The sequence below is a fragment of the Dendropsophus ebraccatus genome, chromosome 2 (assembly GCF_027789765.1).
Source record: "Dendropsophus ebraccatus isolate aDenEbr1 chromosome 2, aDenEbr1.pat, whole genome shotgun sequence".
NCBI classification, from domain to species: domain Eukaryota; kingdom Metazoa; phylum Chordata; class Amphibia; order Anura; family Hylidae; genus Dendropsophus; species Dendropsophus ebraccatus.
The window spans coordinates 120,075,608-120,098,052 of NC_091455.1; the positions used below are offsets into that span (position 1 = coordinate 120,075,608).

Sequence of the window (22,445 nt, forward strand, 5' to 3'; positions counted from 1 at the left end):
AGGACCTGAGGGACTACGTATCAGGGTGGTTTGGTGCTCTCCCCACTAGGAGGCACCCCTTGGCAATGGGCTTCCTTCTCCGGAGAGAGGGATATCTGGCTATTCCCGTGTTTTGAGACTCGTAACTGAGGCTCCACGGACCCCTTTTTTGCATTTTTAAAATATTGACAGAGTGCAAGGCCAGCCAGCTATATCGTCTAATCAGCTCTGATTTATAACTTTCGACTTTGTCTGATATGTCAGAAGTTAGTTTTAGTGAGTGTCCATTTAAGTGTTGTCTACATGGAACAGCCTGTTTGTATGTCCATGTTGGCTGGCATATTATGTCATATTGAGGACTCCTTTTCCTGTCATCCATGGGTGCTATGATCGTGTGACGCTTTTGGAAAAGTTTTCAAGGGTATCGGAAAATGACCTGGGGGAAATCTAGAAAAGCTGCGTCTGGAGCAGATCAGAAAAAACTTTGGCACCACCTATCTTCTTTGCCTACAAAATGTGCGACTTTCTGCTAATCTTCTTACTGCTTGCGAAGATGTAGAAGGGGCATGGCGTCTTGCCACGTTTGATTTATCAGACAAGAAGGTGTAAATCATGGTGGTGACCTACACCAGCTCAGTGTGCAGCAGCCCCAGATGTGCTAGATTTATTGAGAGGTGCACATGGCACACATACAGATATAGACAGGTTGGTCTTGACACCTCCCCCCCCAATGGCTTAAATCAAGTTTTAAAATTTAGTTTTTTCATTTTATGTTTTCTATTTATCACTATGGTAAAGACACAGGCAAAGCCAAATCTCTGCACAGTAAATAGGTCAGGACCATCGATAGACTGGTGATGCCTCTCTTGTGAGCATGGGGCTGCTGTAAAGCTTATCTCCTAATGCTGTTTACAGAGTAGAAACTTAGGCAAGATGACTGCTCCTGTAATAATTTACAAAAAAAAAATAATTCTGAAAATCTTAAAGTGGTATTCCCCCCAAGAGCTAAAATATTTAATGCTCCCAAACCTAGCTGTTCTTACTCAGTAAGTCCCCCTGAGTATTTTGAGCTGTCTCCCGTCTTTCTAGCTGCTGCCGTTCCTGAGTTACAAGTTTTTCTAAAAAATGGTCTATAATCAAGATAGGAAACTACATTTCCCATCATGCAATGCTTATGCCTGATGATGGCGATGTAGCAGAGCTGAGATGATGGTGGTAATGTAGCAGAGCTGAGATAGTGATGGCGATGTAGCAGAGCTGAGATAGGAATGGCGATGTAGCAGAGCTGAGATAGTGATGATGATGTAGCAGAGCTGAGATAGTGATGGCGATGTAGCAGAGCTGAGATAGTGAAGGCGATGTAGAAGAGCTGAGATAGGAATGGCGATGTAGCAGAGCTGTGATAGTGATGGCGATGTAGCAGAGCTGAGATAGTGATGATGTAGCAGAGCTGAGATAGTGATGGCGATGTAGCAGAGCTGAGATAGTGAAGGCGATGTAGAAGAGCTGAGATAGGAATGGCGATGTAGCAGAGCTGAGATAGGAATGGCGATGTAGCAGAGCTGAGATAGGGATGGCGGTGTAGCAGAGCTGAGATAGTGATGACGATGTAGCAGAGCTGAGATAGTGAAGGCGATGTAGCAGAGCTGAGATAGTGATGTACTGGGTGAGTTGCAGGGGGGTGCGGATGTCGGGTGGCCGGCTGCTCTGAGGTGGGGTTGGGGTCTGGTGGGGCGGGGACAGGCTTCGGGGGACGGGCTGCATGGGCGGGCTGCACGGGCGGGCACTGCTCTACTATGGGGGGACGCGGGTGGCCACCAGGAGATCGCGCTGAGGGAGGGGGGAACTACACTCACCAGGTAAGCTCCGGGCAGGTGGCCGCTGCGGAGCCGGGAGATCGTGTCGGGCTGAGCGGCGGGCTCTACTGAGGAAGGGAGGGAGGGATGTGGGGGGTCATGGGCGCCAGCAAGAGATCGCACTGGGGGAGGGGTGGCTGCACTCACCAGGTGAGCTCCGGGCGGTGGGGAGTTGGCAGCTGGAGGGCCACCGGGTGAGCTGCATGGGCGGTGAGCTCCGGGCCAGTGGTGTTGGTGGCCGCCGCGGGTCCGGGTGGGGGGATACAGGGTGTGGGGCGGATGAGCTCCAGGGAGAGGGGGGTGGGCGGCACACAGTGGGGTGAGCTGGGTTTGGGGGGGTGGGGGTTACACTCTGCTGTCAAAGAGGGAGACAGAGCTCAGCAGCAACTGTCACTGTCCTCGCTCACTTCAGTGGGCTGGATTAGAAGCGCTAACCCAGCCCATTGAAGAAAAGGAGGACACGTGATCCCGTCTCGGATGGTATGGGCCAGGAGCAGGGAGTGGAGACGGGTTGGACTGCAATTTGATGTTTCTATGTGTTTGGTGGGGGTGAATGAATCTAGATAACTGCAAAACTGTGCAAAATCCATAATAAATTGATATTGGAAAGATATGTGTGGGCAATGTATTAATGCAAAAATAATTTTTGGGGGAATACCCATTTTACACACTAGAAAAGACACATATTGTTAAGTATGTAGCATTAGAAAAGAAATGAATTTGAAACATTCACGTTTGCATCTAATCTGCTAAAAACAAAAAAACAAAAGGTGTGGCACAACCACATATCTTAAATATCTAGTACAACACTACTATTGATTATTGATAATTCTACAAGCTATAAAAAAAACTATTAAAGGGGAACTCCAGGTAGAGGTTAAAAAACATTAAACTTCTGCAGAAGCATTACTCACCTATCCATCCCAGTTTTGAAACTACCAAAAATCCATTTGTTTTGTGGGGTTTTGTTCTGTATTGTGTTTCTGTACTTCCTGGTTGAGCAGTTCCCAGAATGCAGTACAGGTTCCAGAATGCAATGCTTTCCCTCAGCTGTTCATCACAGTCCTCCACCCTGCCCATTCCCCACCCAAATCTGTTGCAGAACATCTAGGCTGTGTTCACACATTGCAGTTTCATTGTGTTACAGAATTTTTTTCAGTACTTTATCATTTCATTGTGGTCCCACCCACACAGCGCACAGCTACTACCTGTAACACCCACACAGCACGCTGTATTCCCTACCTGTAACACCACACAGCACGCTGTATTCTCTACCTCTTACACCCACACAGCGCACTGTATTCTCTACCTGTAACACCACACAGCACGCTGTATTCTCTACCTGTAACACCACACAGCACGCTGTATTCTCTACCTGTAACACCACACAGCACGCTGTATTCTCTACCTGTAACACCACACAGCACGCTGTGTTCTCTACCTGTAACACCACACAGCACACAGTTACTACCTGAAACACCACACAGCACGCTGTATTCACTACCTGTAACGCTGATATTGGAATAAAGTAAAGAACTTTTTGAATTTAATTTTTTTTATTTACATCTCCACGCACATATTATGATCAAGTATCTTTTATCTTTGAAGTTGAGCCCCACAATAAGGACTTTATCCGATATTATCTTACATGGGATATACTGTTTATGCCTTTTTTTTTTGTCCAGGTGGGATTGGCAGTGCCGGCTCTGATTTTCTCTGCTGTTTAGCATCATTTAATTGTGTTACTGCATTATTTTTGTGAACATGCTGCAGTACTGCAATGACACTCCAACATGTGTGAACATAGCCCTAATTTCACTGCAGATCAGTGAAATTAGTGCAGCAGCTGCTTTTGGCTGGTCAGAGATGGTGAATCACTAAGGGGATTGGGGGATTCAGCCAAGCCTCCTGTGACATCACACCCTGCCCCCTGTCTGCATCATCATTCTGTGCTCATCAAACACACACAATGTGAGACAGAGGCATGGAAGATTTGTCTCCTGAGGTGGGAGAGCAGAGGGAGCAGGAGACAATGTGAATTGGCACAGAGGCCATTTTTCTTCACTTCCTGAATATCAATCAGCTACCAGCGTGGCAGAACCGCACAGATATGGTAATAGGTTATCTAGACACATCTATATAATTTTTATTGTACTTTAATAGAAAACAAGTTTTCCTTATGTGGAGTTCCCCTTTAAAAGCAAACCAGTCAGGGGTTTTCATATTGCCTGAACCATTAGCAGGGTTCTTAATTACAACTAAATAGGATTTACTCTGAAATGCGTTGGCATTAGAGGAATCATGGTGTTAATTGTCTGGGACTGAGCTTTGTGTCACTGTGGCCGGCTCAGCTGGCTTCTCCCCACCCGGCTAGGCTTCATTGATCCCTTCTATAAATAAGGAGAGCCCTGTCAGCGATCTAGAGCTCTCTTCCTAACTGATTTTAAAACTATCATTTCTCTAAAATGCAACATAAATCAGTTTGTTGTACTAATGGAGACTGTTTTCATTTCATGCTGTCTCTTGTTCGGGCAGAATGAAAATCCAAGCTCATTGCCTTTAACAAAAAATTTCAACTCATATACAGTATGGGACTCCTGGGCACTTGTGGCTTCCATTATCCAGAGCGCTTCTTATAGAGCTTGTGCAAAGACCATTATAAACTGTGATCTTTCTGTTTCTCCCTATTGATTGTAAAGTTTGTTTTACTCTTTAGCCCCATCTGAGCGACCTGATGACCAGAAAATGGCTGGCTGGCACTAATTCCGTAGACACTATATGTGTCACCATAGAAGACTATTTTAACGACTTTGCACGAATTAAACCACTGTACAAGGAGGTATGAGTAACTTATGTAGACTGCACCATTTTAAGTGTTCTAATGGTGAATATATGTTTTTCCTTTGGTTCTAAACTCTCAATACTGTATTTTAGCTACATGTATTACCTAACAAGAATCCTCAATAATAACATTTTCTTTCCTTTGTATAGAAAATGACCATTAAAGCCCACAAGCAAGTAGTGACAGAATATATCAAAGCAATAATGCAAAGAAGAATTTGCTTTAGAAATGCAGAAGAACGCAAGGAGGGAGCAGAGCGCATGATCAAGGAAGCTGAGCAGTTTAAGTTTCTGTTTAAGCGTCTTACATCTGTAAGTGTCTAAGCATTAATACATCACTATGGTAAAAACACAGGCAAAGCCAAATCTCTGCACAGTAACTAGGTCAGGACCATCAACAGACTGGTGTTGCCTGCAACATGTTCCAAGATGGAACACTAGAATTCCTCTACACAATACAGGAGTCTGAGACCTTGCACAATCACTCATTTGTTCTATCACCTGATTTACAATACATTACATGAAACTAAATCCATAGGATCAGAAACCCTAGGACCACTAGTTATCGATACACTTTTATTAGAAGTGTGCAACTTAAAATGTGATGTCTGTGTTTAGAGATACATACTGAACCTCTGGCTTATTTTTTAGGGATTCACTAAAGAAACAGATGGGCTCTGTGATACCATTATTGATATAGCAGAAGTTATAAAGCTTACAGACCCTTCACTTCTTTACCTGGAAGTCTCCACCTTGGTGACTAGATATCCGGATCTCAGGTAGTTGGTCAAAATAAACCTGCTCATGTTGTTTTCCCATTCATGATGTTAAATGGGGTTTTCTGGTGATTTTTTTTTTTTTTTACTGTGCTCAGGCAGCTGGTCAATATAAAAGATAATACATCCCTTGCTCCCTTTCTGCTGTTATCGAGCCCCGATTCTGTATGACTTTTTTATACTGACTAACTGCCTTTAGTTTTTTTTAGTCAATATATTAGTAAAATGAACTTTCACTCTTTTGTGTCGAACAGGGATGATCACATTGCTGCTCTGCTGGCCATAAGAGGAGATGCCAGCAGGGAAATGAAACAGACAATTATAGAAACTGTGGAGCAGAATCAGAGTCAGAGGCAGCAAGGTGAAAACTACACTCCAATATTTAAAGATATCATTGTGCCAAGCATGCCAACACTGAGTGTGCCAAAACTTCTGAAATAGTGTGGAATTCAGGCGTACCCCCAGGTTTGGTGCCCAGCTTTATAAATCTATTCTGTTGTAGTTTGATGATCGTCACTTTCCTTATTAAGCGGTAAAAATGTGCATGTTTTCTGTCACTTTCCCTACTAAGACAAAACAGTTGTCTCACACATGTGTGCCCATTTCACCGTCTGATGAATGGATCCATGCAACCTTGGTACTAGTGTGCTCTGGCATGATTAGACTGGCTTCATTGTATGTATAGTGCACTTTCCACACTGGAAACATACTGGTTGTTCTGGAATTTGTGCTCATCTTGCTTATCAGTCAGTGGGATTGATAGAAAAATCTCTCCTTATTTGGTGACTTAAAGTGATACTGTCACCCCCTTCTCTACGCAGCTGTAAAGCCTAAATTATGCAGTTTTTATACCTTACTTTATTATAGATTTTTTGGTGCTTGGTCCAGTGAAAAATGCTTTTTTTCATTGGTGATTTGTGCCACCTGGGCGGTGCTTCACGTCCACAGTGCCACTTAGTTCTGCCCACATTGGCGCTGTAGGCCTGCCCCTCAGTGACGTCATTGCTGTCTAGGCCCCTCCCCCTCAGTGGCCATTGGAATGGACCAGCCTAGATGATGTGAGCGGGGCTAAGTGGTGCTGCGGGCATGAAGCCCCACCCAGGTAGCACAAACCACCAATGATAAGAAGCATTTTTCACTGGACCAAGCACCAAGAAATCTATAATACAGTAAGGTATGACAACTGCAGAATTTAGGCTTTACAGCTGTACAGAGAAGTCCTCAGAAAGGGGGTGACAGATTATTTAATCTGCCAGAAAAAATTATAGTATGATCCATCAGTTGCCATATGCTGAGGTTTTCCCCTCCAGCAAACGGAAAAAAAAAAATCAGTTTTACATACCTCTACTGAGATTGTGATGTAAACAACACTTCAACACACTGAAAGTACAGTCTGAGTCTGAAATTCTAAAGTTTTAAAAGATCAGAAGTAGAGATGGGTGAACCGGGTTCGGGTTAGAGTCCATCCGAACCCGAACGTTTGGCATTTGATTATCTGTGGCTGCTGAACTTGGATAAAGTTCTAAGGTTGTCTGGAAAACATGAATACAGCCAATGACTATATCCATGTTTTCCACATAGCCTTAGGGCTTTATCCAACTTCAGAAGCCACCGCTAATCAAATGCCGAACGTTCAGGTTCCGATGGACTCTGTTCGCTCATCTCTAATCAGAAGTTAAAAACAAAGCAGAAATCTAACGTGTATACCTGTGACCAACAAAGAGACATGACCTCTGTATAGCCATCGCCTACTAGTTCTTCTTGGTGCCATTTTTTAGCAATAAATATGTTAGGAAAATAAGGAGAGTACTGACAATGCAGTGTATAGATGCAGAAGGGAGCTGTATGGCGCAGACTTTGACTGACTGATGGCTTCTTTTCGAGCATCCCTCATTCTGCAGATGAATTGTTCAGCACTAGACGCAGGAAACATTTAAGAGTACTATTCCTTGTACAATAAATAAGATGTTTCAAAGATTGTGCAGTCTGTCTGTTACTTATGTGATCATGGAAAGATGGTATATTTAAAGGGGTTGGCCACTTTATAGAAAAATAGGTCAGTATAGAGTATTATTAAGTTTACCCACTGTATATACTGACAGCAGCTTCCTGTGTACCTCATAGAGTTAAACCAGTCAGACGTCAGACTCCCTTCCTCCAGGCTGTACTGCCCAACTCTATGGTGTTCCTGTCCATAAAATGGCCGACATGGAGAAGCATGTGACCATGCCCCGCCCCCTGTGTCCACCACTGAGCCTGTATATGCCTATGGAGGACACAGGGGGCGGGGCATGGTCACATGCTCCTCCATGTTGGCCATTTTATGGACAGAAACAAAACAGCGCAGGGCAGCCTAGCCTGGAGAAGGGGAGTCTGATTTTAGCTCTATGAGGTACACAGGGAGCTGCTGTTAGTATATACAGTGAGTACACCTACTAATACTGTACACTGAACTATTTTACTATAAAGTGGCCAACCCCTTTAATAATAATAAAAAAAAAAGACAATGTTTTATGGCACCTTGAGTGGTTGGCACTTTCCTTCCGTCATCCAGTGTGTACTCTGCCATGTCGGGCTGCTATGCAGCTAATGAATGTGAATAGTGTCGTGTTGGAGACCTGTCCAGGATGGATTACTGGCTGCAGCTACTTAGGTGCCACTACAGTTTATGACCACCATCACTTTCATAACCTGCGAAGCACCTGTGTCATGGACCAAACAGCCTTGTAGCCTTAGCATTTATTATGGGTTTTCTATACAAAGCCAAGAGTGTTGTTAAAAAGAGAAGCTTTGGGAATTTATCAACAAGGGTTTCAGACCCTGCTCTAATCTAAAATTCCCCCCTTGTTTCCACTACGGAGGATTTATTAGGCACATGCCTCTGAAATCTATGCCAGATGTGGGTACCTGCCCTCACACAATGCTATGCCCCTTTCCCACCTACTTGGTAAGCAGGATGCTCACCATTTAAAACTTGCACAACTTTTGCACAGGCTTTGTGTGCAGAAATTGTGCAAAAATGTGCTACTTTTCAATGGTCTGCACCAGGCACAGACCTTGATAACTACACCTCTTTCTGTTATACAAGTTCTCTTTTGATAACCTGTTACTGGCTTTGGCTTCAAAAACTGCAGCAAATCACTCAAATATAGGAACATGCCATTAAAGGAGAAGTCCGGCCAAAATTATTTTTTTATATGTTATTACTTATGGAAAGTTATACAATTTTCTAATGTACATTAATTATGGGAAATGCTCATATACTGCTATTTCCCTTAATTTAGTGTATCAGGAAGTGTTAGAATTCTCTCAGAACCAGTGACGTCACTACAAAAGTTGTAATTCCTATGGAGTGTCCAGCAGGGGGCGCTCTATATATAGAAGTCAATGAGTACCATTGACTTCTATATATAGTGTGCCCCTGCTGGACACTCCATAGGAATTACAGTGTATGTAATGTAATGTTATGCACTGTACTTTTGTGACTTCATGAATACATTTATGGAATACTTTGGGGAGCAAGTGTCCTTGCTCCCCAAAGTATCCCATAAATGTATTCAATGAATACATTTGCTGGGCACCGAGCAGGGAGGGAGAGAAGTGCTATCTACCTCCCCCCTCCCTGCTCGGTGCTGGGAACATATACAAAGTACTACTCCCCCATTATCTGCAGATAATGGGGGAGTAGTACCTGTGCTATCTTATCGCCGCCCGCTCCGCCGCCACCACCGCCGCTCACACAGGGGCTGCTTTTCATGCCCCCCGCCTCTCCCCCTCCTCCTCCCGGCATCAAACTTACTATTGCGCCGCTGATTCCCCGCTGCCCGCGCCGCTCCTCTGGCGCTCCTCCGGGCTGACGCAGCCGGCATGCAAGAGCAGAGAGCGGCGGCCAGATAGTGTGAGGAACGGGACGGGCGAGCGGGAGTCAGCAGCCGGCCGGGTAGTGAGGAGCGCCGCGGGCAGCGGGGAGTCAGAGGCGCGATAGTAAGTTTGAAGTCGGGAGGAGGTGGGGGAGCGGCGGGGGGCATGAAAAGCAGCCCCTGTGTGAGCGGCGGTGGCGGACACTTGCTCCCCAAAGTATTCCATAAATGTATTCATGAAGTCACAAAAGTACAGTGCATAACATTACATTACATACACTGTAATTCCTATGGAGTGTCCAGCAGGGGCGCACTATATATAGAAGTCAATGGTACTCATTGACTTCTATATATAGAGCGCCCCCTGCTGGACACTCCATAGGAATTACACCTTTCGTCGTGACGTCACTGCTTCAGAGATAATTCTAACACTTCCTGATACACTAAATTAAGGGAAATAGCAGTATATGAGCATTTCCCATAATTAATGTACATTAGAAAATTGTATAACTTTCCATAAGTAATAACATATAAAAAAATAATTTTGGCCGGACTTCTCCTTTAAGTGTTTACATATATTTATATTAAATCTCTGCACAATGTGTACATAGAATTGCCCTTTGAAGGGAAACTTGTTTCACCCAGTATATAGGAATAGAAAACCTTTCTAGAAAAGCTACCTGACACTCCTGGAATTGGTACTGCATATTAGGATGTTCATTTGAGTAGCACTACATCCACCAGGCTAGTCCTGCTCTTGACGGCCATGCACTGTGAGATATAACATTTTTCTTGTGTTATTTTTCTCTCACACACAAACTCTTATTGCAGAAACCTGATAAATTGCCATTCCCTGCTGCAGCTTATAATGAACTAATATTATGGTTATATACATCATCCTGAATATATTTCTGTGTAGTAATTTCACTCACAAGAAGAAACTGCATTCACCCAGGCGTACAAATAAGTGTTTCACATGAATAAAAAGATGCAAAGACTACGGCTGGGTTCACACTACATTTTTGCAGTCTGTTTTACAAAAAAAAGATCAAAATAGATTTTTTTTTTTTTTGCATACACAAAACCCTGGTTGACCATGTATTTGTGTACATTAAAAATAACCATTTAAAAACAGATACATTAAACAGACTGCAAAAACGCAGTGTAAATCCAGCCCTTTTCTGTATTGGTTTACACTAGAGATGAGCGAACTCGAGCCTGCTCTGATTCGTCTGTACTCGAGCATGCGGCATTTGATTACCGGTGGCTGTAGAAGTTGGATGCAGCCTTAGGGAGTCCTGGAAAACATGGATACTATCCATGTTTTCCAGGCAGCCTTAGGGCTGCATACAATTTCTACAGCCTCCGGTAAAGAAATGCCCCATCCTCAAGTTCGCCCATTTTTCGTGCACACCTGTTATATCCCTCTATATTTGGATTGCGTTCCATTTGGATTTTAGAACGTTTTGTATCCACTGATAAGCCAAAGTACTGTGTTTTCTAACAGTTACTCAGAAGAGGAAAGTACCTGCTGCTAAATGGGATTTCACAATAAAGGTCTTGCTGGAAGAGTAGGCTGCTATCAGATTTTTTCCTTACATACAAAAATATAACCTGCAATAACCAAGTAAACAGTCTTTTATTACTGAGGTACATTTGTGTATACCATATAAAATGAGCACCCCAATGACCAGCATAATGTATAACAACATTACAATGAACAGTGCATCCTGTCCCAATAACAGATAACTAGAAACCATAGTATTTTTTTTTGTCCCTGAGCTGTGAAAAGTCTTGATGTGCTGTGCACAGTAGTTGCACAGATCCATTGCATGGGTGCAGTTGAGTGAATTACAATCAGAATCAGTTTATCACATTGATGATTTCAGTTTGTAAGGTTTGTTTCATATGTAGCTTTTGTGGCCGTTTTTAGCGCCAAAAGTGGATTTATGGTGCGTTCACACCTACAGGATCTGCAGCTGATTTTCTGCAGCAGATTTCAGTTAAATAACTGAACACAGCATCAGATTTGATGCTGTGTTCAGTTATTTAACTGAAATCTGCTGCAGAAAATCAGCTGCAGATCCTGTAGGTGTGAACGCACCCTTAAAAGGAATTAGTGCTTATAGTGTTCTCAGGCTCAGTCACATGACCACTCTGCCTATGTTTTCTTTACTTCCTGTGATGTCATGTTCCCTTTCTGTTTCCTGTTTCTGCCAGTGAGGGAACAGTGAGTCATCAGGTGGGTGGGGTTATGCATCCACATGGATTTTACCATACCCCATTAGGAGGAGCTAACATCTGAGCCCAGTAGAAACTGCAGCAGTAAGGGCTGCATGACATGGAGGAGACCAGGAGCTGATAGCTGTGTTGTGGGTGGCACAGAGGTTGGGATAACAGCTGCATGTATGTCCCCCAATGTCTGCATGGATTTTATCACACTCTTTAAAACACTGCAAGCCCCATTGGGGACAGCGGCCAACATGAGTGACTACAATCTCTGTACAGCACTGCAGAATAAGTTGCAGCTATATAAATAACCACTTTGTTGTTATTGTAACTGTAAAGATGGACAGTGTTAGGGCAGTGTAATATGGAGAGGAGAGAATCTGCTTCACCTCCTGTCTGACACCATTCTATATATTTATTACTGAGGTGAACCTCCAACAGAATCCTGGCTAGTTTAAAGGAGTATGCCACCCAATGCAGTTAAAAAAAAGAATTGCAAAAGCAGCCCTGTTGTACTCACTGTGCCCCCCTGAGTGTTTTGACACTATTCTTGCATTGCTTCATGCTTCTGTTCTGCATATCAAAGTTTTTAAAATTCTGTCATGCTTTTCAATATGGCGCTGGCCAGGAGACTCCAACTCCCAACTTTCCCCCCTACCTCCTATGTCTGCCTCCCCTCCAATGTCCTGTCATAATTTCTCCCTCTTTCTGATCCATTGCTGTTTCCTCCCCTGCGTTCACGTCTCTTTCCCTTCCTCATGCATTGCTGTTTCCTCCCTGCATTCACCTGTCTCTCCCTCCCTCCCTCATCCATCTGTGCACAGGGGCTGCTATGCTGGGGAAATGTATCTCCTGTCACCTCTCACACTGGAGACATGCCTATACTGTCCTGTGTCTCTGCAGTGGGCTGGGTTAGCAGCAGTAAATATTTACAACCCAGCCCAAAACAGAGACAGAGGACATGTGACCTTGTCTTGTAAACAAGACAGAGAAGTCTCAGAGTAACAGCATTTTTGTGCTGGCATGGGGTGAGACACCTAAAAAAGATCAAAAATGGTGCAGAGGCTGTAATAACATCCAATTGCATATATATTTAACTTTTTAGGTACTATTACATATTGCAAATATTTTTTTAGTGGAATACCCCTGCACCACTGAAGCCACACCCTACTGTAGGAGGACAATCTGTACTGTGTATGTATTGCAGGACCACAACTCCTAACATGTACATGTTGTGGGGTTTGTAGTCCTACAACACCTAAAAGATTCAGAACTCAAGGAAAATGTCCAGCTTATTTTCCTGGACAGACAGCTGCTGCTTTCTGCCGAAAACACAAAAATCTGTGTGTGAGCCTTTCTTTTTGTCTCCTCCCCCCTTTCCTTCTGAGACAGCTGATTAAAACATGTCCCTGGCAGGCTTTATCTGCAACATTGTGTCTTCTTTGTAATGCTGGGAGGGTAACTGATGTCAAGTTGCTAATGAACTCACTGTGATTAAAGGGGTTGTCCAGCAAAAATCTTTTTCTTTCAAATTAACTGGTGTTAGAAAGTTATATAGATTTGTAATTAACTTTTATGAAAAAAATCTCAAGTCTTCCCATACTTATAAACTGCTGTATGTCATGCAGGAAACGTTTTATTTTCAGTCAGACACAGTGCTCTCTGCTGACATCTCTGGCCGAGACAGGAACAGGAGAGGTTTTCAATGGGGATTCATACAAAACTGTCTCGGCCAGAGATGTCAGCAGAGAGCCGTGTCAGACTGAAAATAAACCAAAATTTCCTGCGTGACATATAGGAGCTAATAAGTATGGGAAGACTTGAGATTTTTTAATAGAAGTTAATTACAAATCTATATAACTTTTTAACACCAGTTAAAGGGGGTAGTGCGGCGCTCAACAATTATTCACTAAATAACACACAACTTTGTAACATTACAACTTTGTAATGTATGTTATGTTAGTGAATGGCCCCCTTCCCCGTGTTCCCCCCCCCCACCCACGCCATCCCCGGAAGTGTAGTGCTCTATACTCACCTGATGCGTGTCGACCCCCCTCCGCCATCTTGTGACAATGATGTTATCTTCGGGCGGCCGGCCGAACCACTCCGACCATCTGGCCGGCTGCCCTTTGCCGCGTTATCAGCTGTTCAGCCGCGATTGGCTGAGCACAGTTATGCTCAGCCGCCCGGAGATTACATTATTGTCGCAAGATGGCGGACGGGGGTCGACACGGATCAGGTGAGTATAGAGCACTACACTTCCGGGGATGGCGTGGGTGGGGGGAAACAGGGGGAAGGGGGCCATTTACTAACATAACATACATTACAAAGTTGTATAACTTTGTAATGTGTGTTATTTAGTGAATAATTGTTTAGCGCCGCACTACCCCTTTAATTTGAAAGAAAAATTTTTTCGCTGGACAACCCCTTTAACCCTCCCAGCATTACAAAGAAGCTACAATGTTGCAGAAACAGCCAGTCAGGGGCTTGCTTACATCAGCTATCTCAGAAGGGAGGGGGAGACAGAGAAAAAGGCTAACGCAGATTTTTTTGTTTTCAGCAGAAGGCAGCAGCTGAGAACTGGGGGAAGGAGACTAATTAGATAATAAGTATGGAATGAATTGTTAGTCTCACGATGGGCAGCAACATATGAAAAGTTATGTTTGAGTGGAATATACCATTAAGCAGTTTCAGAGCTCCCAGCATCATCATGAATGATGATGCCGTAAGCTCCTAACTCTGTTCTGTAGCACATTGTCTGTATTTATGGACTGTGCACAGAAGGTGGGAGTAAGACGTTAAGGCCCTATTACACAAAACCATTATTGGCCGTATTCAGCCGATCTTGTGTAATAGAAGACAATGTCCTTCGTCATTTAAGAAGCATTTCTTTCCCATCGGATCCCAAGGAAACATTTAAGACTATTGCAAAACATATAGGTGAGATTTATCAAACTGGTGTAAAGTAGAATTGTCTTAGTTGCCCATAGCAACCAATCAGATTCCACCTTTAATTTTTTAAAGACTGTGAAGAATGAAAAGTGGAATCTGATTGTTGCTGGGGGCAGCTAAGACAATTCTACTGAATACCAGTTTGATAAATCTCCTTCATATTGTCAAGGTTTGAGTTGGCTCCCACCACATTTTTTGTTCGTGAACTAAGGCTGCTAGAGGGTCAGCCCTGTAAATATATATAGTATCAGTCTTTGCACTGGTAAAGTTCACATCAGGTACTTAACCAGATTTCTCTGTATAATACCCTAATGAAGAATAATCAACAGCACAGGAGGTTGCTTGGCCTAGACAACGAACAAGAGTGTTACCGTTGTTTCCGTTTTCTAGTATTGTCCCTATGGATATTGTAGCTGGCAATAATTTGGGCAAGAACATAACTATTCACTACGAGAAAGGCAAGTCCAGCCAGCCAAACAAGTAAAAATGTGTTTAGTCCTTCAAATTCCAGAAAGTAGGCTGGAGCGAGCCACATTGCCTGCAAGATAAAGCAAAGAGTAGATTAGTTTCATCTAAAGAAATTCTGTTTCCTGTTATAGCAGTATTTTAACATCCTCATCCACTTTGAGCACATTTTAAGGCTATGTTCACACTGTGAAAATAACGTCAGTTTTTATTGTTATAAAATAATGGCCAAACTTTGCACCACCCCTCCGTCCCTCCTCCCCGCCCTCTCCATCATTAGGAATGCTCCAGGCTGATTGTCTCCTATTCATCAGCTGTGTAAATACTGAAAATGGGCTGGATCGTTTTCAGCATGGGAAAAATGTTCCAGTGGCATTCCTAATGATGAAGAGGGTGGGAAGGAGGGACAGGGGGGTGGTGCAAAGTTAGGGCACAAATACTCCCGTATGGCAAGGGGTTGCAAGTTTAAAAGTTGTTTTTTAGGACAATAACTGCATCACCTGCCGAATGGACCCCAGGACAGATCTTTGGTTAAAAGCAGCTATCCGAAGATACAAGTGCTTTGGGGGGGGGGGGGGGGGGGTGAGATTGTGGGTACAGAGTCGCTTTAAAAGATGTCTATCAGGATGTCTGGCAGGATCCTCCAAAAAAGATCCTGCAGGTGTGCAGTCCTTTTCTGACACAAGCTGTGCTAGAGAAGCGCCATAGACTGCATATGTTACAATGCAGTCTGGCACTTTCAGGATTTCCGTACCATGGTTTGTGTTAGAAGAGGACAGCATACTAGCAGGATTTTTTTGGAGGATCCTGCTGCGCCCGCCAAATCCTAAGTACCTTTAAAAAATAAAAAATCCTGGTCAATCCCTTTGACCCACATGCAAAACAAACTCAGTGATGCAGAATTATGCCAAAATTGTGTTACCTGTCCACCAAACCATAAAAGAAGAAGAAATGTGCTCCGCTGCCATGATATCTTCAGGCTGGGTATAACCAATGGCAAAAGGCAAAGGTACCACAGAAAATACTTCAAGAAAAAGACAGGAAAGTATTATAAATGATATCCAACATCTGGTTGAAAAAATGTTAGAAAACTATAAGAACGTTTAATAAAATACAAAAAACATCCAAGTAGACGGACACCCTCTATGTGGATTTGTGAGAAGTGTTTCATAGAACTGCTACCTGTTAAAGGGAATTTCCAGGATAAGAAAGATAAACAGGTTGTAAATGTCAAGGCAGCTTCACCATATTGAGTTCACTAGATCTCAGACTCAATGCCATATAGGTGCAGCACTGTTTTTAGGAACCTCATTGGAATGAATATTAGGCGTTTCCAGACAGAAACATAATATATTCTGCAATTAATAACACAATGCACCTCTCACAATCTTCTTGGTAAGCCACATTATATAAGAATAAGGGTTCAGCCATGATTCCAGCTTACCTGAGAAGTGCAGACTTTATTGAAGCTCACAAAGATAGCAGTGTGCAGGAAGCAGCAGAAGGCCAGGTCTTTATAATAGGCTTTGGATACAATGGTAAGCAGCAATATCTGAGGTAGGAAGGCAACAAGGCCAAGGACAAAGCTCCAATCACTCTCTGCTGTTAGGTAAAGCATGTAGAAGTATGGCGAAAAATTGTGTCTGATATCTCTCCTGGTCAAGTGATAGAGGTAAGTATGCTCCAAGAAATCCCAGCCATAGCTGCAGAAAAAAAAATGGGGTACATAAAGTTAAATGGGCATGTATCAATTCTAAGTAGTGCATGCAAGAATGCATTATTCCACTACATCCTGCCAAAAAATTAGACAGTCTCTCCTTATTCAGAGACTACAGACACTGTAAATGGAGTTACTATTCTACTGAGAGAACCAGGGGGAGACTCACTCTCATAAAGAGATTAGAAATTACATTAGAATGTGTAAGTGAACTTTCACTTAAAGCAAATGTACCACTAGTACTTTTTTGTTTTTCACATGAACAGACCCCAGCTGCCATGGAGATGCTGGTGCTGGTCCTTTTTTGAACCACTGCCGATTCTCGCGCATGGCGCCAGTCTATTCTCAAGCATCGGCCTAGCATGAAGCACTGGGGTCGAGCCAACATGCCCCCAGTTTGACGAAATCCCCTCCCCTCTGTGACACAGCTCCATTGATTCCGGGAACCAGGCAGCATCCCTGTGCCGGTCTGTTCATGTAAGAAAACAAAAAAAAAAACGATGTAGTAGTGTACTGGGTTAAAAATGGTATTTCAACCAGAAAATTGTAACATAAACCCTTACCTAAAGTAGAAGATCAAACTTAGTGCAACAAAGGTAAAACTGCAAACAGTTCCAAAAATTAGAGTGTCCCAGTTGAGAAGCCTCAGGAAGAGCCCCCACCAATTTGTAAAGAATTTTAGAATGGGTCCACTTGCTACATTCAGCTTGTTTCCCTTAGTTCTTGGTGTTTGTAGAGACAATGCAATGGGCAATACATAAGTCACAGGGTAGATCTTCATGTGCACAGAGAGACCATAGAGAAATGCGGCCTTAACAATGTGACGCTTCTTTACATAATACAGAGCTGACAACACAAGTACAGCTAAGACTGATTCTGCATTCCCCCTACTGGACACAGTCATAGGCAATGGGTTGAAGAGCCAGAAAGCACTGTACTTGCTGGACGCGTGGCTATCCAGGCCTTGGAGAGTGAGGATTCTGTAGATTAGGAAAGCCGCTATTAAATCACAGCACACAAACAACAGCTTCCCATAAACATCTGTCAGGTAGATGTTTGGGGTTAGCATCCAGGCAAGCAATGGGGTGTAACGATAGGTGGCTCTCTCATAAGGAGAAGATCCCTGAAATAAGAGAGAGGTAGCTGTTATTCAGTATTAATGACCAATACATAATTCTGTCTGAAGAAAAGGAAACCCATTGTGGGGTACATGCTATCCATTCTAGAGAAAGAAGAGTCCAGTATATACAGGGATCAGCCATAACACTAAAACCACTTATAGGCGATGTTAATAATACTATCTTGTTATAATGGTGCCTGTCAAGGAGTGACATAGTAGGCAAAACCTGTACAGTCAATTTTTAAAGTTAATGGGTTGGACACAAGAACAGGTAGCAGGAGAAAGGGTCAGAGCGACTTACAACGGCTGTAAAGTGTAATGGCTAGATGACATCTCCAAAATCTTGTGGGGTGTTCTACCAAAAGTGGTCCAAGAAAGGACAATTGGTGAACATTTGGTGGAACCGGTACCCAAGGCTCAGCGATACATGTGGGAGTCAAGGCTAGCCCACGTAGTCTGACCCCACACAGTAACTACTGAACAAATAGTGTAAGCTTCACCCATACCATATCACAGAGGATTTCACCCAGTTCCGCCCAGTTATGGGCTATGGCTCTGCATTCTCACAGCGGATTTTCATTTAAGGGGTTGGCCACTTTATAGTAAAATAGGTCAGTGTACAGTATTAGTAGGTGTACTCACTGTATATACTGACAGCAGCTCCCTGTGTACCTCATAGAGCTAAAATCAGACTCCGCTCTTCCAGGCTGGGCTGCCCTGCTCTGTGGTGTTTCTGTCCATACAATGGCTGGCATGGAGGAGCATGTGACCATGCCCCGCCCCTTGTGTCCTCAATAGACACATACAGGCTCAGTGGTGGACACTGGGGGGCGGGGCATGCTCCTCCATGTCAGGAGGACCACCACAGGAACACCACAAAGCAAGACAGCCCAGCCTGGAGGAGGGGAGTCTGATATTAGCTCTATGAGGTACACAGGGAGCTGCTGTCAGTATATACAGTGAGTACACCTACTAATACTGTATACTGAACTATTTTACTAAAAAGTGTCCAACCCCTTTAAACTTTGAGAATGTAGCCACTGCTGATCTGACTCAGCAGCTAGTACATTACCTGCCCCCGCTCCCACCTGCTTCTTTGGCTCCCTGACATCCTGCTCAGCCAATCAGTGGCTGCGGCAGGACAGCGCAGTGATTGGCTGAGCGGGACATCAGGGAGTGTGGGCAGGTAATGTATTAGCCCAGCAGCTAGTGAGCTAAGTGGGCAGAGGCTACATTCTCGCTGCAGAATGAAAATCCGCTGCGAGAATGTAGAGCCTTAGGGCCCTATTCCACTGGATGATTATCGTTTGCATAATCATTAACGATCTCAAACGACCGCTATTGCGAAAGTCCTGAAAACGTTCACTCATTTCCATGGAACGATAATCGTTACTTATGATCGTAATTGCGTTTTCCTTCGCTATTTATTTGCTATTGCGTTCGTATCTATTGCGAACGACCGAACGATGTCTTATTCAATGCGAACGATTTGCGAACGTTTTGCGAACGAGCAACGGTAAAAATAGGTCCAGGTCTTATAAAGCGATCAACGATTTCTCGTTCGGTCGTTAATCGTTAACTGCATTTCAAACGAACGATTATCGTTTAGATTCGAACGATTTAACGATAATCTGAACAATAATCGTCCGGTGGAATAGGGCCCTTAGAGAATGACACTACTCCGCTGCAATACTGTACGTGTGAAGCTACCCTAAAGGTTACTGCTGGTTATGATGGTGTCAGAATACACAGTTTATTGGTAAGACATCACCCAATGGAAACAGGGGATGTGCAGCCACAAATAATTAATTTAAAAATGTTTTTTCCCCATAGGATAGGATACCTATCAGATTACAGTGGGGGGTCCTAACTAGGTCCCTCGGAAATCTTGGAAATTACACGAATACTGTAGGTAAAGTGCAGGCAAATACTTCCAAGATGCAGGGGACCAGTAGTCATATAAATATAAGACAGATGACCATGTATTGGACCATCAGTAACATACAATGGTGATCTCATGTACAACCAGGGCTGTATTAACAGCTGCTGCTGCCCTAGGCACTAAACCTGAAGACGCCCCATCTTCACGCACCTATTGGCGATACCAGACCTGACCAATACCACCATACCCCCCACCCCTCTGGAAAAGACACCAGATTTACTGGCAAGTCTGAACGGGAGGAGGGAAACTAAAAAAATAAAAACTAAAAAATTTGTTTTTTCTGTCCCCCTGCTCCCTGGTGCTGCCCCCCTGCAAGGTGCTGCCCTAGGCACCGGACCACGGGTGCCTAGTGGTAAATACGGCCCTGTGTACAACGCTCATCTACATTTCCTATCACTGTCCATGAGGAGATTGCAGGGCTGCATGTTACCTGAGTGATATACCGGGCAGCGTCCGTGAAGACATGGTAGTCGATATCTGTGTACTTCACCAACATTGTTCGGTCTTGGTAAACGCCATATATTATAAGGGCCATCCTTACAAGAAATGCCATTGAGAACATAAATGGAAGTGTTGCTAAACAGCTCTGACGTCCTCTCTGCAGAACAGCTTTGCTTTTCATTGTGGTATTTTTATTGGTCATGTCAAAGCAGGAATCCACACTAAGTGCACAATAGTGAGGCTATGGAGCTTAAAGTGAAAGCAGTGCATGACTAGTATAAACCATCCAGGTTATACTGGATGAGGAACATTCTTACAGATGACTTTGCTTCCTATCGAAAAGTCCTGTTTCTAGAGAAGAAGAAAAGGATATTAGTTATGAAATGGTAAAGTATCATCGGCACAGCTACTACTGCCGGGAATGGAGGAGTCAGCTCCCATTAGTTAGTGTCACAGTCCTTATAAATTTCAAAATCTAAATAAACAGTAGATGTGAAATAAAGCAATTTTGCAATATACATTCATTGTTGTTTGTTAATATCATGCTGTAAAACAAAGCAGAACTTACCAGAAATCCAGGTCCAGTCTCCTGAGGGCAGAATTTCTGACTTGTGCTGGTTGGAAAAAAGACTAATCACAGGAATTCCGGCCAGTACAGAGAGTCACAGCTCAATGTGTCCATCAATCACATGACTGGCTCTGTGAGTGCTCAGATGGCCTGGGAAACACCGGACTTCCTGTTTTCTGTTTCCTTGATTTTTTGAGTAAAAAACTGTCAGAAAAAAACAGGAAGTGCCGTGTTCTCCATGATATCTAAAACATGATAACTAAAAAAAAATAATGAATGTAAATTGCAATCTACTGCTGATTTAGAAAGTTGTAACAACAGTGACACTTTAACCCTTCACATGCCATGCTGTCACTACCACACAGTATGTGAAGGATCTGACAGCAGGGAAGAGCTCCCCAGTCACCATTGGCCCATAGCCATAGCAGGTGCTGACTGCCATTTGCCTTTGTCCCAGCCCCTCCCCCACCCTGACAGCTCACACACCGTATGTAGTGCTTCCTGGTCTCTGCACACAAGGAAGTGTCCCGCCAGGCACTGATAGGGTGAGGAATAGGGATACTCACATGCCGCCCCTGATCCTGGAAACACTGTGCAGCATAGCTGGAGTTCCCCCCAAAAACACTCCCAGTATCAGCCCCAGTGCCGCCCAGTCACCAGGTAATGAATGCAATGTCACTAACCAATCACATTGCAGCTCGCATTTTTAGAAAGCGCCTTGAAAAATGAAAGCAGAAACCTGATTGGTTGCTGCGGGCGGACAGCGCCCTCTCCTGGTGTCGTACTTCTCCCCCCCTTAGGAGCGGCTGCAGTACAGCCGGGGACAGCACATGTGGGGGCGCTACAGGGGCGGGGCGCAGGCGGGACGGGAGCGGCGGTGACACCTTCCGGGTCGGGGCTGACACTGACTGTACGTACAGGAGGAGGAAGAGCCAGAGGCTGACAGGCCAGCACACGGAGAGGAGCCATGGCTTACCAGTACCAGTACCGGGGCCCGGACCAGTCCTTTCTCATCAACGTCTTCCGCAGGTGAGTGTGCTGCTGGCCCGGCACAGTCTCCGGACTCTCAGGCGGCTACAGGGAGGATGAAGTATGTGTGTAGTATTATTATAGAGGCACGTCCTATTGCGGTACCGCACCATCCTCCTGTACACGGAGACCTGGCTCTCACCGCCCCCGGCTATAGGCTCTATATGGGGTTAGGTCGGCAGGCATGTCTCTCCTCTATGCCATATACTTGCTTCCCTATCTCTGCTGTGGGACTGGGGCACCCTGGGTACATTCTCTAGTTCTAGTACAGGGGTGTCATACCCCAGCCCTCCAGCTGCTGCACAACTACAACTCCCATCGTGCCTGGACATGATGGGAATTGTAGTTTTGTAACAGCTGGAGAGTATGACACCTGTGTACTAGTAGGTAGGTGTGTACATGCTGTCAGCCTGCTGCCATTCCACGAGGCTGAAGTTGGTTTCTTATTCGGCCAGTTTCTTATTCGGGGCTGAAGTTGGTTTCTTATTCGGCAGTTTCTTATTCAGAGGATTTTTCTTTTTCCTGTTTTAGCTATTATGCTTACAGAAAATGTATAATATTCATACCCTACCGTAAGTGAGGGGCCCTGAGAGGACTGGTGATAAAAATGGTAAAAAAGACCCCACGGTTGGCATAAAAATGGGCATAAAAGTAAAACCACAAAATTATT

General features: G+C 44.1%; 3 protein-coding genes across 9 annotated transcripts in view; 2 read left to right on the forward strand and 1 right to left on the reverse strand.

Annotated features, from left to right (window-relative positions):
• EXOC3 (exocyst complex component 3) overlaps positions 1-6,553 on the forward strand; it is a 30,084-nt gene extending 23,531 nt beyond the window's left edge. For all 4 annotated transcript variants that reach the window (XM_069958192.1, XM_069958191.1, XM_069958190.1 and 1 more), the window contains exons 10-13: positions 4,552-4,674; positions 4,827-4,988; positions 5,328-5,455; positions 5,707-6,553. In XM_069958192.1, the coding sequence (XP_069814293.1) occupies positions 4,552-4,674; positions 4,827-4,988; positions 5,328-5,455; positions 5,707-5,893 (600 nt within the window). In that variant the 3' untranslated portion in view covers positions 5,894-6,553. The remainder of the gene's footprint in view (positions 1-4,551; positions 4,675-4,826; positions 4,989-5,327; positions 5,456-5,706) is intronic.
• Positions 6,554-10,839: 4,286 nt separating this feature from the next.
• On the reverse strand, positions 10,840-21,599 carry PIGM (phosphatidylinositol glycan anchor biosynthesis class M). 4 transcript variants are annotated; one of them, XM_069958194.1, is made up of 7 exons: positions 21,486-21,599; positions 20,168-20,529; positions 17,239-17,798; positions 16,403-16,661; positions 15,881-15,982; positions 14,865-15,031; positions 10,840-10,926 (listed from the first exon to the last, which is right to left on the reverse strand). In XM_069958194.1, exons 2-7 carry the CDS (start codon positions 20,378-20,380, stop codon positions 10,908-10,910), a joined length of 1,320 nt encoding a protein of 439 aa, XP_069814295.1. In that variant the 5' UTR covers positions 20,381-20,529; positions 21,486-21,599; the 3' UTR covers positions 10,840-10,907. The 4 variants fall into 4 exon arrangements, with proteins under 4 accessions (XP_069814295.1, XP_069814297.1, XP_069814296.1 ...); XM_069958196.1 differs by having other exon boundaries at positions 21,313-21,599; XM_069958195.1 differs by having other exon boundaries at positions 21,233-21,599.
• A 19-nt stretch (positions 21,600-21,618) lies between these two features.
• Positions 21,619-22,445, forward strand: part of PDCD6 (programmed cell death 6) — a 35,675-nt gene continuing 34,848 nt past the window's right edge. Inside the window, exon 1 of the mRNA XM_069958198.1 lies at positions 21,619-21,775. Within this exon, the coding sequence (XP_069814299.1) occupies positions 21,714-21,775 (62 nt within the window). The 5' untranslated portion in view covers positions 21,619-21,713. The remainder of the gene's footprint in view (positions 21,776-22,445) is intronic.

Excerpts from the sequence above, each read along its gene's own strand:
- PIGM (XM_069958194.1), bottom strand. The coding sequence starts at position 20,380 with ATGACCAATAAAAATACCACAATGAAAAGCAAAGCTGTTCTGCAGAGA. Across the intron at positions 16,662-17,238 it reads AGTTTGATCTTCTACTTTAG|CTATGGCTGGGATTTCTTGG; the intron begins GTAAGGGTTTAT and ends TTTTTTCTGCAG. Across the intron at positions 15,032-15,880 it reads TTTTATGGTTTGGTGGACAG|GCAATGTGGCTCGCTCCAGC; the intron begins GTAACACAATTT and ends TTTATCTTGCAG.